Source organism: Myxocyprinus asiaticus, chromosome 33 (genome assembly GCF_019703515.2).
Source record: "Myxocyprinus asiaticus isolate MX2 ecotype Aquarium Trade chromosome 33, UBuf_Myxa_2, whole genome shotgun sequence".
Lineage (NCBI taxonomy): Eukaryota > Metazoa > Chordata > Actinopteri > Cypriniformes > Catostomidae > Myxocyprinus > Myxocyprinus asiaticus.
Window position 1 is genome coordinate 27,563,177 of NC_059376.1, and position 17,920 is coordinate 27,581,096.

Genomic DNA, 17,920 nt, shown 5'->3' on the forward strand with positions numbered 1-17,920 from the left:
TCCTCTGAGGAGATATGGTAGTTGTGGGTCAGAAACAGATCAGTATTTAAGTCAGTTTTTACCATAAATTCTCCTCCCTGACCAGTAGGGGGTGATGTGCACAAAGAATGCAAATAACCAAAGACAAAAGAAGAAGAACTTAAATATTGAACTGTTTCTCACCCAAACCTAATATATCGCTTCTTAAGACATGGATTTAACCACTGGAGTCTTATGGATTACTTTTATGCTGCCTTAATGTGCATTTTGGAGCTTCCAAATTTTGGCACCCATTCACTTGCATTGTGAGGACCTACAGAGCTGAAAATTTCTTCTTAAAATCTTCATTTGAGTTCAGCAGAAGTCATAATATATGGGATGGCATGGGTGTGAGTAAATGATGAGAGAATTTTCATTTTTGTGTGAACTATCCCTTTAACACTTTATCCTCCACTAATGTGGGGTACAACAGCAGAGGATGTAACAGCAATGTCAGTCAATGTGCATCACATACATTGGCATTCATCTCTCTAAATAACTTATTTAAACCTTATATTTACCATTTTGTGCACACACACAAAACATCAAATAAGAAAAAATAACTTTTCATTCCTTTATGGTGACTGATTGTGTGTCCTCAGGTTGGTCTGTCACGCTTTTCCCTTTCTTGTGTAAAGCCATCTGTTCCTGTGGCTTCCAGCAGTTCAGGCAGCTGTTTGGCCAGGCATGAGGGCACAGAGTAGATTGCTGTCACACACAGAGACAACACATCGTTTTACCTGGAAGTTACAGATAGATTAAACACTCACACACCAAGGGCTTATTGGGTGAGCTGGCTTATAACCTTACTCGCTTCAATCAAAAATGGGCCAAAGACCCAAAAGCATATGAATTTTGAACAATAAAACAAGGCCATCTAGAATTGTCTATTTATGTTCTTTAAAATAGAGAGAAGGTTGTGGTTTGTCTACGTAAAATCGTCCATGGACTTTAGTGCAGCACATTATGCTACTATGGTGGGGATAGCAGCATCAATGAGGCTGCCGAAAAATCCCGAGACGTTTCCGGAGGGATCCGATCCAGGGATAACAAGGCTGGAGCGCAGAGACAGGAGCCGCTGTATCCAATTCACCATCGCAGAGAAGCCCATTTCATTTAGTACATTTTTCGTACGTTCTTATTTCAGTGATGGCAACAGGATACTGACAGTCATGGCGAATTCCCGTGCGAAGAATCGGGATTGACTGCCATATATGATTTGTGATTCATCTTTTTCCGCCTTGCATCACAGACCGTACCAGGCTCATGCATTTTAAATATACAGGGCGCTTGCATGTAGTGTACATGTCTGCACATAAAATGACTACACTAAGTGAGAGGACAACGTTGATGCCACTGGATATATCGAGGGATGATGCTCGATAAACTGGATTTATTCCCGTCGAAGATAAGATGTGTATCGGTGTGGCGTGTGGGAAAATATATTTGGCTTCAGTCGAGATTTCAGCAAGAAAATGAAGATTGGGGAAAGGCGTCTTGTCCTGTAGCGCATGCCAATCGTTATTTACAAATATAAATCGGCGCACGAGATAATGACACTGACGCTGTGTCTCAGGTCCCCAAGAACCTCAAGACCCCAAAACAGAGTATAAATAGAGTCATTTTTGCCAGTGAACTGTGTTTGATTTAGTCACAGTGTCATGGGAATATACTGCTAAGGCTTGGCCTAGCTTTATGGAAAACCCGAAGACATGACATGCACACGAAAAAAGAGGAAACGATATTTTTGGTTTTTTAAAACCTGTAGCCTATGTACGTAAGAAACCAGAACGTGGCATAAGGTTCAGACCGTTCGACAAAAAGACTTTACGTGGAAAGAGGTCTTGTTTCTTTTTCCCCCAGACGTGACCATTCCCTGTATTAATTAATTCATTAATTATTTTTTTCACTCTCTGTTGTTTGTAAAGGACGTCGAGGTTCATCTTGGATTACAATCTGGATTCATGTGCGATTCCTTGAACGCGTTGTGTCGGGTCGGGGGAAAAATTCCCCACCTTATTTTTGTGTGTTTTTATTTTATTATTATTTTTATTTATTTGCAACAAGCTCCCGTTAAGGCATACAGTCGCCACAAGATCCATTGTCTGGAGGAAGATCGAGCATTCTAGGTAAGAGCTCCATCATATATGACTCTCCAATAGGCTACTTTAATGTTTATTTTAGGGGATAATAATTTACTCTAATTTGAGGGCGTACAAGTGCTTATGTCAATTTGAACATTCTTTAAATAAATAAATAGCCTAAATAAATAAATAAAACATGCATCCATGGCTCTCGTCGTGACGCACCCTATGTAGCTACTAAAGTGAAATGCAGGCCTGTTTTTTTCACTTGTTATTTAATTGTCCATCATGCAAACACAAGCGCGCGCACACACACACACACACACACACACACACACCACACCAGCGCGCGCGGAATAATAAGACAGAGAGAGGCATAGGCGCTTTTTCCCATCACACCCAATGTTATCCATGTAGGCCACAATGTTTAGTAAATCTATGAATATGTAAATTGTACCCACGAGTACTACATAACGAAAAATCAGTCTGGGACTGTCATATGCGCTCTGACAGGTCATTGGTGTATTAGGTGCACTGGCATTGGCTGTGCTGGTCACGTCACTGGATCTAAGTAATACATTATTTTCGCGTTCTTTCCAATGCGTAACGGAAGAACCATCGGTCGCAAACTGGACAATACAAGCGCCGTTATGTCGCATCATCACGCGCAGACCGTTAGGCCAACACAAATAAAGATGAAGATGCGAAGAAACATTTTGTTAAAAGCTAGGCGTCGTTTCAAAACAATAGGTGTGAGAGAGTCGAAATGATTTAGGCTCGTTTGGTTGGTGAATTCCGCGTCGCCTCCTCCCACCGAGCCCACGGTTTCGATATTCACTGCTGTTGCTATCCAACCTTCAGCCTCCAACCAGCTCCCTTTACATCTGACTCCTCCCAGCGCGATCGAAGGCCTTCTCACTACTAATGCGAGATATTCAATTTAGCCTCTTAGTGCACATCAAACCTCTGGAGGCAAATATGATAGAGTCATTAATAGCACAATGGTAACCCAGGGATGATAACTGTGTACATGTACAGTTAAATTCATTAGGAGTTATATTTTAAATGCTGAATATCTGGGTAGGCTCCTTACACATCAAAGTATTTGGTGGAGGAGGGTCAATTCTGTTTCATTAAGTAAGTGAACTTTTCATCCACCCTCACTGGAACACGTGTCTCTCTTCCTAGAGTTTGAAAACTGAACTTTCACATTATGTAGGTTGACCTGAATGACACATCCAAAGATTTATTTTACAGAGCTAAATATATATGCATATTACACTCGGTGGGAAAGTGAAATAGAAGTTTTCACACCAAATTGATAAAACCTGCAGATTGAAAAGTTTTGTCCATGGCCCATGAAAATGTTAATGCGCTCCCAGTTCCTAAACCAGGTCATTGAATTACTACACATTTTCAAAAGAAAAATGTGACTAAGCATTTGGAATTCAGGTTCAATTGTCATATTCATTCAGCCTTTGATATTTGTATGTGCACGCAAAGTTCTAGGATATAGGCTATATGTTGTAGGTTATTTTACTTAGGTTTTAAATGAAAGTTCTATTCAAATGACAAATGCTTTAGCATCAAAATTCATGATGAAACCATTTCAGAAAACACCTTCACCAGTGACTAAACAACATATTTTAAATGCACCTGTGTTTGACTTTTTGGATATCCTTTGTTTAGATCTTGTCCTTAAAAGGATAGTTCACCCACTGTGAACTACCTTCTGTAGAACACAGACAAAGATTTTTTGAAGAATATTTCAGCTCTGTGTTTCAATGCAAGTGAATAGTGGCTAGGACTTTGAAGCTCCAAAAAGCAGATAAAGGCAACATTAAAGACTCCAGTGGTTTAATCCATGTCTACTGAAGTGAGCCAGTCAGTTTTGGGTGAGAACAGACAAAATGCAACTCCTTTTTCACTGTACATCTTGCCATTGCAATCTCTAGGCACAATCATGATTTCAAGCTCAATTACACTCATGATCACCAAGGAGAATGCTGTAAAGATTTATAGTCAAAAAGGAGTTATATTTTGGTATGTTCTCACCCTTTTGGAGCTTCAAAGGTCTGGCCACCATTCACTTGCATTTTATGGACCTACAGAGCTGAGATATTCTTCTAAAAATCTTCGTTTGTGATCTGGAGAAGAAAAAAAAGTCAGAATTTTCAGTTTTGGGTTAACTATCCCTTAAAACAATCTAAATAAAGTCCTTAAATTGTCTCTTTAAACAGAGGTTTTGGAAATATTCATCTGTAGTTTGTTTATCTTATCATCATCAGTTTATTTCCATCTAACAATATGTACTCTGTTCTCTATTACAGTCCAAATGGAATAAATGAAACTCACTCTCATTCCTCCACAAAGTAGGGATTGTAGGCCGAGATGTCCAACGTACTCTTTTTTTATTAAGTGCTTCATGCAGTAAAAAAGACTGTTCTCTATTTGCATCATTCAGCAGATCTTTTAAAAGCATAGTCTTCAGTTGCTACAACAGCAAAAATCTTCTCAATGATAACAATAATGAAAGTTCACCCTAAAACTACAATTCTGTTATCGTTTACTCACTGTCATGTCGTTCCAAACCCATATTACTTTCTTTTTTGAGTAAAACAAAAAAGGAGATCTTAGGCAGAATGTTAGCCTCTGTCACCATTCACTATCATTGTATGGAGAGAAAAAAATCAATGAAAGTGAATTGTGACTGGGGCTAGCATTCTTCCTAACATCGTCTTTTGTGTTCCAGGGGGAAATGTAAGTTATGTGGGTTTGGAGGCACATGAGGGTGAGTGACTGATGACAGAATTTTTATTTTTGGTGAATGATTCCTGTAAAAGCTCATTTCTGAAAGAGAATCAAAGTGAAACTGCTGATTCAAAATACACCTTGCAATGATATAATACTTTTCAATTTATAAACAGGTTGTCACAGTAAACAGAGACTACAGTTAAACATATCAGTTTCAGGACTCACTTTAATCTTCATTCTGGCTGATCATGTCTCATGAGTGACACTTGCCTGCCTACCTCATCTCAATACATACAAATCTGAGTTGCATTCAGGCTTAAAAAGACATACACCGACAGAAGGACCCTGTAGCCTAGCAACAAGCAGCTGTAACTGCTGTGACACAAGTGAAATAGCGTTTCAGCTCTAAAACAATGGGTCGGCAGAGTTCTGTCTCCTGTTGGACTGAGGTACTCAGCGACTTTGTCATCAGCTAAGGCGTCTTCTTATACAGTAGCTCACTGTATACCAGAGGTCGTTAGCCAGTGAGGGCTAGCACTAATGGCTCTATAAGTGCTGCCAATATCACCACAGTGGGTGAAGGTATACACCTGTATTCATGGGTCAATGCTCTTTCACAATGAGGCAATCGGATAATGCTAGCTGTCTTTGCTACACCACAGCAGGGGAGAAGTGTTCGTTTGGCAGCTGTACATGACTTCGTCTCACATAATACCCTCAATACATATAACATATCCCAGCCAGATAGTGAAGGGTGTCTGCATCTCTGCAGTCAATTAAGGACAGATTTCAAAGAGTATAAACTAATTATTATCCTTAAACATTGCCTTACTAACATATTGTTATTATTGTCAATTAATTTATTAAATGAAAACGTGAATATTATAACACATACTATGTAACTAAACAATATTTCGCCTTGCAATCATATATTGCAATGCGCTTCCACAGTCACCTTTGGGTTGCTCACTGGGGTCTCCGTAAAGATGCTTGGAAACAATATTATGAAAAGCTCTATACAAATAAAATTTACTTGACAGACAAAAAAGACTACCCCCCCCCCCCCACAATCCATTGCCCCCACATCCCAGTCCACATGCCCATACTCAAGACATAACAAGCGTTGTGTTGTAGCCTAGCAACCATGAGGCAATTACCATGAAATATTAATTTCTGGCATGCCATGTAGCATGTGTTGGAAACTGCTGAACTAAGGGGGAAGCAGAAGATGTTCCTCAGCGTGATACAGCAGATGCTTACAGGAGCCCTGCTTACTCCATTCAACAGACTATTGATTGATCAATGTTTACTGATGGTGGACAAAAACAAAATAGGCACCATTTTGGAAAACTTGCATGCAGTGTATTTACAATTGGTATACGCTAAAGTGTATTGGTTTTAATACTTATGATTAAAATTAATATGATATTTTTTTTATTGTTCAAAGAATTGTATTGTGCTGTACTATATTAAACATTACAAATGTGACTGAACATGAGAAGTGCATGGCTTTAGAGATAACATGTTTAGTTGCTGAAATCACTTCTACCTTTAGGAGCTAGATGTGTTTATTTCTTTAAAATGTAAAAATGAATAAAATTACAGTACTTTTAAATTGTCGAAAATACTTTTGTGAAATGAGTTAACTTAAAAAAATAAATTATTAAAGGTACTTGAAGGCAGAAGTCAAACTTTACAGGACATGCACAAACAACCCTAAATCCACTGAGAAACATGTGTCCTAACATGCTGACAAACTACCGAATAACAAAAATAAATATATAGATGTTACTTTGCCTTATTACATGGCGCACTGGAATACTCAATTCTGATTGCTTAATGGTGCCATATAGTGGTCAGATATCTCGGAGTAACAACGACACATCCACATATCAGACCACTCATCCATGTATTGCAAGTCATCTTTCCTGCTTCTCGGATCACTGTGCAATCTCTACAAATATGCTAATAAAATAATTTCAACTCAAACCAATGTTTATTTATTTGGCAAATGGTCTTGTAATGAAATGCATAATGTGGAGTCAGACAGTGATTATTTACAAAATAAACACCAACAGAACAAACCAGAGGTGGATTTTAGCTCTTCAGCGATTTAATACTTCTCACTTAATTAAATAATTTCAATGCAAATCAGTATTTAATGCCCATTTATTTATTTGGTAAGTAGCCATGTAAAAAGCGGGATTATCCCTTACATATGTGATGGTTGAGCCTGTTTCTAAGAGTATATCATGTCAATCAGTGGTTCAATACCCCACACACACAGTGGAAAATAATCATCCACAACAAATATTGCTTTTGAGGTGAGTATAGAAAACGTGGCTTTGCACTGTGGATTGATTTGTTTTTGATTTGTGTTTGAGCCTTTAAGTTGGAAAACAGGCTTTGAACATTGGGTGTTAAGGTAGTAAGCAGGGGCGTTATCACCTATTTTTTCAAGTAGGTATAGCTGCAGGCCGGAGATCTCCAAATAGGGATGGACTTTCCAAAATAGAGTGTGGTTTCTCCAGAAGGGGGCAGGATTACTCCAAAAGGAGGTTGTGCCAACTCCAAAATGGGGCGACACCTCCAAAGATGGTTAGGGTTAGGGAAAGGGTTAGGTAAGGGGCTGCCTATATCTTTGCTGGTGATTTGGAGCTCTCGCCCCTTTTTAGAGCTCTGTCTACAGCTATCCCCTTTGTATAAATCACCGGAAACAGTATCACAATTTTTTTTAACCTTTTTTTATAGCAAATGTTTCAAATATGTAACAAACATGGCACCAAATACTTGATTGATGATTCTCAACTAAGCTTATTAGACAACAACATAAATGGTAAAGGAGGAAAAAAAAAAGAGAAAAAGGTGAAAAATAAATGTCATTCCGAGGCTTTCTAATAAATTACAGTGCATCCGGAAAGTATTCACAGCACTTCACTTTTTCCACATTTTGTTATGTTACAGCCTTATTCCAAAATGGATTAAATTCATTATTTTCCTCAAAATTCTACAAACAATACCCCATAATGACAACGTGAAAGAAGTTTGTTTGAAATCTTTGCATTTAGCCAGTATAATTATGCAATTTATAATATATTCCTTGTCTTTGCTTCCCATGATAATCCCAAACAGTAGCCTATACACTTGTAGCAAGGTTAAGGATGGGAAAGGAGGAGTCGGGAACCGGTTGAACAGTCAAAGTAATATTTAATAAAACAAAAAGACACACAACACAAACGCACACACAGCAGCTGCGTGTAGCTCACTCTCTCTCAAACTGCCACATCCCGCTGCACTTATCCCTCTCCTCAGCTAATTAGCCCGATTGTAGTCATGGCCTGGCCCCGCCCTTCTCCTCATCACACTCCTCCCTCCTTTGCCTCAGGCCAGTGAACCTTGAAGAGAACCTAGAAAGAGGAGAGGGACAGGGCAAGGCGGAGCGACAGTCAGAGGGAGAGGAGAGAGAGAAAAAACTTGCTCGCCAGTTCCCAGACACGCCGTCACCTGGTCCTCAATCACTCCTCCACATTCTGGCAGATAACAGCTGCTCCTCCTCGGGCGGACCGGAGCAAGTCCTCTGACCCCTGGTGGATGGCATGCCCCTCCGCGTTTTGGCGGCCGGTAGGGAGCCCCTCTGCCCCTGGCAGCGGCTCCACCGCTCCAGGCGGCCGGCAGCGAGCCCCTCCTCCCCTCGCAGATGGTGGCCGTTCCTCCGCATCCAGGCGGCCAGCAGCGACGACTCCTTCCCGGGCTTCTGCACCAATGTAACAGGGTTAAGGATAGGAAAGGAGGAGGCAGGAACCGGCTGAACAGTCAAAATTATATTTAATGAAACAAAAAGACACACAACACAAACGCACACATGGCAGCTGCATGTGGCTCTCTCTCTTTCGAACTGCCACATCCTGCTGCACTTATCCCTCTCCTCGGCTGATTAGCCCGCCCTCCTTCTCGTCACAACACTGTATATGGAAATATATGGAAACAATCGATCAGACTGTTCTTAAGGGAACTGACAAATAATAGCAAAATGTCAGCTGATTAAAGTCATGTCTGTGTGCTCAATGACACACGACAGCCGCAAAAAGTTCAAATACTTTTATCTTGCGGAAAATATGTGACTCGATTGGACTTGGACTGACAGAATTTAGACATATGAATAAAGATTTCTACCACAATTTTTTATTTATTTTTACATGCAATAATTTTTATCAAAGGTACAAATGCTTTTTTGGAACTTCAAATAATACATTCAAAATCCTCTTGGCTCAAAAATCTAAGGGGGTACATGCCCCCTCAGTCTGAATGGACATGACGCCTCTGTTGGAAAGTGTCATATTAGTTGACATTAGTCAATTAGTTATATTTCACAGGTTTTAAACTGTCATTTGCAAACACCGCCATGATGCACGTGAATTCGTATTTAATGCACTGTCTGTCATACTTCTGTTGTTTATTCCAATCATTTTTCACGTCACTTGAGTGGCTATAAACACATTAGTGAACGAATATGTGTTTTTGAAAAAGACACTTGGGGTGCATCTTATCTCGCTCCGTTGCTCCCTATGTTGTGAATCAGTTTATTCTGAATTGAAATTTAGGGACTGGCAAAGGTGTTCATCCACTAAACTTTAGGCTCATTTGAGATGAGCAAGTATGGGAAAAAAAACTCAATCTCTGTATGGGATATGTGACCGTTATTATATTTCTAAAATATCTAAATTATGTCTTTATTAAACTAAAAATGGATGAAAAAGACTTAAATAACAGGTACATTGTGTGACTTTGTTCATCATAATCATTTTCATTTAAAAGCAACAGAATTTAAATTCACTTTTTTTTAGCAACAAAGCACATAAACGCAAATCACGCAGTATCTGCCTTTGATCTTGTTGGTGGCTGATCCACTACGAGAAGTGAGAACTGTCCGACATGACAGCCCTTATTTTACTACTCCCCTGACTGCAGCCGCCTCTCGTCTACTTTCAAGGTGAGGCGTTTGGTGTCTAAAACAACCCTAATGGGACACTCATGGTGACTCAATTACCTGCAAAATAATTATAAGGTTAAACATTTTTATTTAAAACATCACTGTATAAATTATGACACTATTGTGCATTTTACTAATGTTAAAATGTACAGTGTAATTATGAAAGATAAATGAAGAAATAAAAATACAAAGGAGTATACTTTTAATCGTAAAACACTAATATTTAAAAGGTGATTTACCTTTCTTGCACATTGTGGATGAAAGACAACTACAAACAAATCTCTTTTAAAGAGAAAATAAGCCTTTGACTCATCCTATAATGACTTTTGAATTGGTCAAAAATGACAGTGATATTTAGGCAGAATTACTTTGCTTTATTTTTTAACCACCAAACATTTAGATTGATGTGGTGTCAGAAGGCTAGGACTCTGTTTGAAACAAGTCATTTTCCTGTCAAAATACGGAAAATGTCTGTATCTCCACACTGAGTCACCAGTGTCCACTGGACATGGTAAATAAATGAATAATTCCAGTGGTTCTATACTTAAAAATGTAATTCAGCAACAGCCATTTGATGTTATGTTTCTTGCAGTATGTGTTTTTTGCCTAAACAGAAAATGTGTCCTATGTGCTACAAGAGTTTTACAACTTTTTAATTTGCAAGAAAAAGCAGCATGGTTAAAAAAAAAAAAAAAAAAAAAAAGCTGTAGTGGTTTTGAGAATAAGCTCTTTTATCATGAATCGATATCATGCTACCTGCTACTTTACTGTACCTGACCTAAAAATCTACCAGGCATTTACAAATATGCTTGCTTGCATACTTTTCTCAAAAGTCAGTTGTGTTTGTGACATGGTTGGGAATAAATATATTAGGGTTTGCAGAAAACACATTTAAAATACAAATGAATAGTAACTGTATTTTGTTATATTTTCATTACATTGCATTTAATTGTCATTTGTTTCATATAATATTTAGTCTATTCAGTTGGAAAACATTTATCCATATACATAATGTAATCTGAGGAGCATTTGAACAGTGTTGAAACACTTTCTTAGGGTTAGTTCACCCAAAAATGACAATTCTCTTATCATTTACTCACCCTCATGCCATCCCAGAAGTGTATGACTTTCTGTCTTCTGCAGAACACAAATGAAGATTTTTAGAATAAAATGTCAGCTCTGTAGGTGCGATGAATGGTGACCAGTGGACCAGTGGAGGTTAATAAAGAGAATCCATATAAGATCAGCAAAAGATGTAGCTGTGTACACTGTGGGTTTTTGAAGTTTGGAGCAGCAGAAATAGTTAATCTTCTGTAAATTGTCATGTTAAGTTAAAGTGCTATTTCTAGCCCTTTTACATGCACCTGTTATCAGGCACAATTAAATTATATCAAGAAAATCCATGTTAGATCTTTTTTCTCTCTCTCTAATAAGACCTTTGATATTAGGGCAAAGATGTACAGCAAAAATCCTATACTTGATGATTTTTTTTTTTTCTGTAAATACAAATCCCTAAAACAATATAAATATAAATAACTTGTTTCAGAAAAAAGACTGCATAAGATATTTAAGCTTTTTTCAGAGAATGTGTTTGTAATAAAAGTGTTTTGTTTTTTTTTCACTAATAATTAACTTGCAATGTAAATCTGTGATGAAGAAGTAGTCTGAAGATTACGTCGCTAACCTGGAGTAATGTAACGGATATGTCACAAATTAAATTTTACAGCATGTATTCTTTAATCTGTATTGGAAAACATTTAAAGTAACCCTCCCAACCCTGTTCTGTGAACTGTAAGAACCAGCAATGCTTTTGGGGGGAAAAACTGCAACAAATGTTTTGTTTCGTTTTATTTATAGGAGTGGAGGCCAAGAGAGGTGGTACCTTTGAAGGGAAGTTCCAAAGAGAAGCGTGCAAAATGGGGCAATGCAGATCAAGCTTCTCTCCTTCTATTTGAGACAACAACAAAAGGCAACCACGAGGACGGAGGACAGCTCAGCCGGAGGAGGCGGAGGTGGAGGAGAGAGTGGAGGAAGTGGGGGAAAAGGAGGAGTTGGTTTTGGAGGAGAAGGCAGAGGCGTGCAATCAAAGCAGCAAAAGAGATGGCCAACGGAAATGCGAGCAGCGATGGGCCTGGAAACCCTTTGGCAGCCATAGTGTCTACTACAGGTGGCATGATGGGTGGAGCGTCTTCCTCTGCTGTGTCTACCTATGTTAAACTTGTCCTTTTGGGGCTGATCATCTGCATCAGCCTGGTAGGCAACTTAGTGGTGTCTCTGCTGGTGCTACGGGACCGAGCGCTTCACAAGGCACCTTACTACTTTCTTCTGGACCTCTGCCTTGCCGACACCATTCGTTCGGCGGTCTGCTTTCCCTTCGTGCTGGTATCCATCAAGAACGGCTCTGCTTGGACTTATAGCGTGCTCAGCTGCAAGGTGGTGGCCTTCATGGCTGTACTCTTCTGCTTCCATGCTGCCTTTATGCTGTTCTGCATTAGCGTCACACGTTACATGGCCATCGCCCACCACCGATTCTACTCTAAGCGAATGACCTTCTGGACCTGTGTTGCGGTGGTCTGTATGGTCTGGACACTGTCGGTTGCCATGGCGTTCCCACCCGTCTTCGACGTGGGCACCTACAAGTTTATCCGTGAAGAGGACCAGTGCATCTTTGAGCATCGCTATTTCAAGGCCAATGATACGTTAGGCTTCATGCTGATGCTGGCTGTGCTAATCCTGGCCACTCATGTGGTCTACATGAAGCTCCTGCTGTTTGAATACAAGCACCGGAAGATGAAGCCGGTCCAGATGGTTCCAGCCATCAGCCAAAACTGGACCTTTCACGGGCCTGGAGCCACAGGCCAGGCAGCCGCAAACTGGATAGCAGGCTTTGGCCGTGGTCCAATGCCTCCCACTTTACTGGGCATCAGGCAGAACTTGCACAACCAGAACAGACGGCTGCTAGGCATGGAGGAGTTTAAGGCCGAGAAGCAGCTTGGCAGGATGTTCTATGTCATTACCTTATTTTTCCTGGTGCTCTGGTCCCCATACATTGTGGCCTGTTATTGGCGTGTCTTTGTGAAGGCGTGCACCATCCCACTCCGGTATTTGTCCACCACCGTGTGGATGAGTTTCGCCCAGGCAGGCGTGAACCCTATCATCTGCTTTTTCCTCAACAAAGACCTGAAGAAGGGCTTGGTGGCCCACCTGCCTCCCTGTTGTAGAACTCCACCTCAAATGCCCCGTGAGCCTTATTGTGTAATGTGAAGATGATCATTTATATTGTTTTTTATTTTTTGTTTTGTTTTTTTCTTTCATTCTTTATCTTCTAGATGATTGGAGAGTGGACAGCCTCGGGAGGGGTTTAGGAGGTCATAGATGAACTTAAAGAGCTGTTGTGGCCTTTGATTCAGTTTAAGATGTTTTAAAATGGTGGATGTTAAGGAATAAGCATCTACTTCACCTTATAGTAATTTTAAGAGGAAAATGAGCTCTATGCTAATATGTGATATGGTAAATCAACTCTAAACAGATTTGAAGAACCACATGTTTTCCATTGGGTTGCGTTAGGGTGGTAAAAACATGACAAATCTTGCCCTTCAGAATTTATCTGGTATTTGGTATATTTTATTGTGAATGTATGACTGCTGTATCAAATGGTTTCTTAAGACTAAACCCTACAAACATTAAATTTGGCTCAGTATCTCTGATGGTTTATAAGGAACCTGAGGGCCTCGAACAAAGATTTGCAAAAAAAATTATCCATGCCTTGTGAACAGCTGCACTCTTGGCCGAATAATTTGTATTATTTGAACTAACAATTCAAAAATACTCAATGTGCATGTATATTACCTTATCTTTAAGGGCAAAACAAACTTGAGATTAAACTATTTTTAAGAAAGCGTGCCATGAGACAAGTATAAGCCTATATAGGAATGGTAATCAATGGGGGCTGACAAAAAGACAAAGTTTCTACAATTTATGCTAATTGTTTGGACTGGATCCTTCCTGTTTTCCTGTCAGGTAGGAATGATCATAGAAACACAGTATGTATAAAAAACAACAGAGAAACTTCCATGAAAAATGAAGCTTGTTCCTCTCTTAATTGATTCAAATGGAGATGAGAGGAGCTGACTGAAACATGAATCTTTGTGAAATGATGCCTATTCAGGTTTGCAGGTGCTCTTTCCTGAGTGACTTTAATGACATTTTTGCTGCAATTTATTGTGTTTATTTATTTGTCTCAATTGTTTTTTATGATAAAGATTTCATTGCATTGCACAAAATAACTCATGTCCTTATCATGTTCAGAACTGGTTCTGAATATGTGACCAGGCCTTTGATATTTAAACCAAGAAAAGTAAATATATAAAATAAATAAATAAGACAATAGTACTTTGCTGTAATTGGTCTTTTAATATGGAGACAACATTTGAATGCAAGCTTAGATTTTGAGGAGTGGAGATTTTAAGTGAATGAGCGAATAAACTTATCAGATAACAATCTACGTTGGTTAAACTAACTGATCTTTTATCCTTCCAAATGATTCAGAAGACATTGTAGAGGAGAGATTACATAGTCTTTTGCTTCTTGAAATTACTTGAATGAAAGTTTACTAGCATATCAAATCAATACAAAATTTCAACTATTTTAAAATGTGGTTTAGCCTACATATCGAAATATCTTTGAGAGGAATTAATTAATCCTTTCACATAGTCATGCCTGGTAGATTGCAGTAGAGGGATTTCTTTGCATTTACGATGCATTACAGACTAGTATAGGATGAATGGATTTCCTGGAAATAAGAAGTTGATCAGGTGGCAACAAGGAAATTAAAGTTTGTGCTGGATTGCAGCATGACAAAATACATGTAGAATTTTGCCTCCTGTTCACCTCATAACTCTTGAAGCATAAATCAAACAACAAAAATCTTATTTTAAGACATTAAATTCTTAATTATTCTTGTAATGAAATTATGAATGTGTTTGTGATTAGAACAACATGTAAGCTATTAGAGGAATGTTTCAATTTACTTTACAAGTATTCCATCTCATTAGGAGCAAATTGGTTGACGTGTCAAAGAATTTCCCTTAATATTTTGCACACAACTTGCACACAAGTAATCATTGATCCAGTGACTTTATTTCTCTTGCATATTTTGACTTGAATCGGAATACTGACCAATGGAGATTGTAATATTTGAATGTTAAAGGGGGCAAAAACATACAACATCTGTCTGTAGGTTAGGCATGGGATTGGTAGGTGTGATCAGACTTTCATTTCTGAAACCTGTCAATGCAAGAACAAAGCAAAACAGAATAGCAGCAGAACATCTATGATCAACAGAAAAAGAATAATTCTTTCTGTTATCTGCATTTTATGCCTTACTCCATTACCAAGGTTTGATGTTACCAATGCAAGAATGATTTGAAAGCTGTATGCTTCTAAAGACACCAATAAATGCTACTGAAACATATGCTGGGGCAAACACAACACTGTGTATATGTGGATTATCAGAGGACAAGCCTGCGGGTTGTGGGTGAGAAGATGCCAGCATCAGCGGGGTTACTGATTACAAATTTGCAAATTCTGACACACTGGAGTGTCCAATTTTGCACAGTTCTCTGGAGAGACTTGAATTTAAGAAAAAAAAAAAAAACGTGACACAGAGAGACAAAATTGATTTTCCATGGGATTAAAAGGATCTTCTTGGATTCTTAAGGATTACTTTGAGACTTTTTCCTCTTATTGTCTTTGGGAGGGGTGTGGGGTGGGGGCCAATATATGAATGAAGGTTCGGGTATTGTGTATTCACATGTGCATAGGAAATTGTTTGGGTTAGTGATGGGATCGGGTGCAAAGGATGTGATTTTGTAATGAGCAAAAATGCCTGGTAGAACATTTTTAGTTGCTTCAGGCATCTTATCTTTTGTAAAATAACTGTGAACCTTGTGTAATTTCATGTTTATTATATGGACAATGCACTAACTTCAAATGGGGGGTGGAGTGAAGGGTGGGGTTACGACCCTTGATCGTCATCTTTTTACCACGCATGTGTTTGTGTGTGTGTGTGTGTGTGTGTGGTGGGTGTGTGTGTGTGTTTACAATGATGAGTATGAGTGTGTCGATGGAACTGTGTGCTCATTACGAGTGAGCAAACATGAAAGGTCAGATAAACCATCTGATGGGAACCACTCCTGTAGTTGATCAACTAAAATTTTTAAAACTGTAAAGAATATTACTGACAATACAAAGAGCTGAGCCTTAAATAGGAGATAGTGTTGGTTAAAGTCAACATGGAAAACCATGCTATGGCTCAAACTTACAGTGAAGGCATACTCCCCATCCCCCCCCAAATGAAATTTATGTCATCATTTAATCACCCTCATTTTGTTCCAAACCCATATGACTTTCTTTCTTACATGGAACACAAAAGGAGATGTTAGACAGAATGTCAGGCTCAGTCACCATTCACTTTCTTTGCATCTTTTTTCCATATGAAAGTGGATGAAGGCTAGCAGATTGAAGTGGTGATTGAAGCTAACAGTCTGTCTAACATATCCCTTTATGTTCCACAGAAGAAAGAACAACATGACAGTGAGTAGATGATGACAGAATTTTTTCATTTATGGGTGAACTATCCCTTTAAAGTCATAACCATTACATTTGTTGTTCCTAACCAAACTAAATAGCCCAGAATGAATATACTGTCACAATATATATATACATCTGGAGCATTTTACTTTTAATGGAGTGTTTAAATCTTGTTTACCATATCTTGGGATACTGTAAACAATCACTACATGAAAACACTGGCTGCTTCATTTTTTTAATAACATAGCTACAGATGGAATAGTTATCACACACTGTTTGGCAATCCCAGTGTTACAACGATTGCTGAAGATAAATGAATAATTTTTATGCAAATATATCTGGTGAACAAATGCTGATATTCAGATTATTCATCAGATTTTAAACGCAAATGCAATGATTATTGTTGAGCCTGTAATTGATCATTCTTTTTTATCCTGAACACTCTTTTTTTTACAATTTAGAAAACTACAGAATACATTTTGTGCACAAACTATCCCATATATTTAAGTAGAAAACATTTAAAAATGAAATTGCACATGAAAATATCGCCATTTTAATTATGCTGATGTAATAGATGTATTGAGGTCAATCCATGACATCCATTTTTAAAAGCAACTTTGCAATATTGTTAAACACATTTATATATTTTCTCAAAGATTAATTTGTCTTCATCTGAATGATGCAAATGTGACATCAGAAAACATTTATGGAGTTACCATTTGTGGAGTTACTGTACCATTCAGACTGAGAAGACATGCATAAAAATACTTCTGAAAGCTCCCTTATACCTTGTAGTTAAAACTAAGTTAATTATTTTTAACAATGGACCTGGTATTAAGATGACTAAAACTGTTGGACGATTTCATTTACTTTAGCAAACATTTGATTTAAATAAAAAATAAAAAAATAACATGAATGTATGCAAAAACTTTCACAAAATCACTTCTAGAAATGACGAGCTGCACAAACTCATACAATTATATATTTTCAGAGCAATAGACAGCATCGATCCACCAAAATTCTGTCCATATTGAAGTTTTAGTTGAGCAACTCAGGAGTAGTTGATTTGTGAATGCATGATGTATGAAGGGGGTAAAGCGAAAACAAAACAAAACTGAGAGAGAAAACATGAGGCCACTTTCAGATATCTTGATCTGTAAATCAACAGGATTTTTTTTCCAACATAACAATAAAAGTTTACTTTTGTTGCATTTTTGTCTGTCAATGTTGCGTTCTTATGATGGTAAATTTGAGTATTTGGAAGAAATGTAATTTTCTTCCAAATGGAATTATAATGCTTTTTTTATATAAAATAATGCATTTTCTCTTGTATTCTCAGTTCTATAGCAAAACTTTACCTATCTTTGTTCTGACAAACTATTCCCAAAAAAAAAAAAAAAAAAAAAAAAAAAATGCACAATGTAAAAAGAAGGGCTCTGGCTGAGTAAAATTATGAATTAAGAACTTAAAGAGATAGTTCACC

General features: G+C 38.2%; 1 protein-coding gene across 1 annotated transcript; it reads left to right on the forward strand.

Annotated features, from left to right (window-relative positions):
• Positions 1 to 1,129: 1,129 nt before the first annotated feature.
• On the forward strand, positions 1,130 to 17,615 carry LOC127424625 (probable G-protein coupled receptor 173). The gene is made up of 3 exons (XM_051669979.1): positions 1,130 to 1,859; positions 1,947 to 2,147; positions 11,704 to 17,615. Exon 3 carries the CDS (start codon positions 11,947 to 11,949, stop codon positions 13,108 to 13,110), a length of 1,164 nt encoding a protein of 387 aa, XP_051525939.1. The 5' UTR covers positions 1,130 to 1,859; positions 1,947 to 2,147; positions 11,704 to 11,946; the 3' UTR covers positions 13,111 to 17,615.
• Positions 17,616 to 17,920: the final 305 nt, after the last annotated feature.

Bases quoted from the DNA above. Each gene is read 5' to 3' on its own strand.
- LOC127424625 (XM_051669979.1), top strand. From the start codon at position 11,947: ATGGCCAACGGAAATGCGAGCAGCGATGGGCCTGGAAACCCTTTGGCA.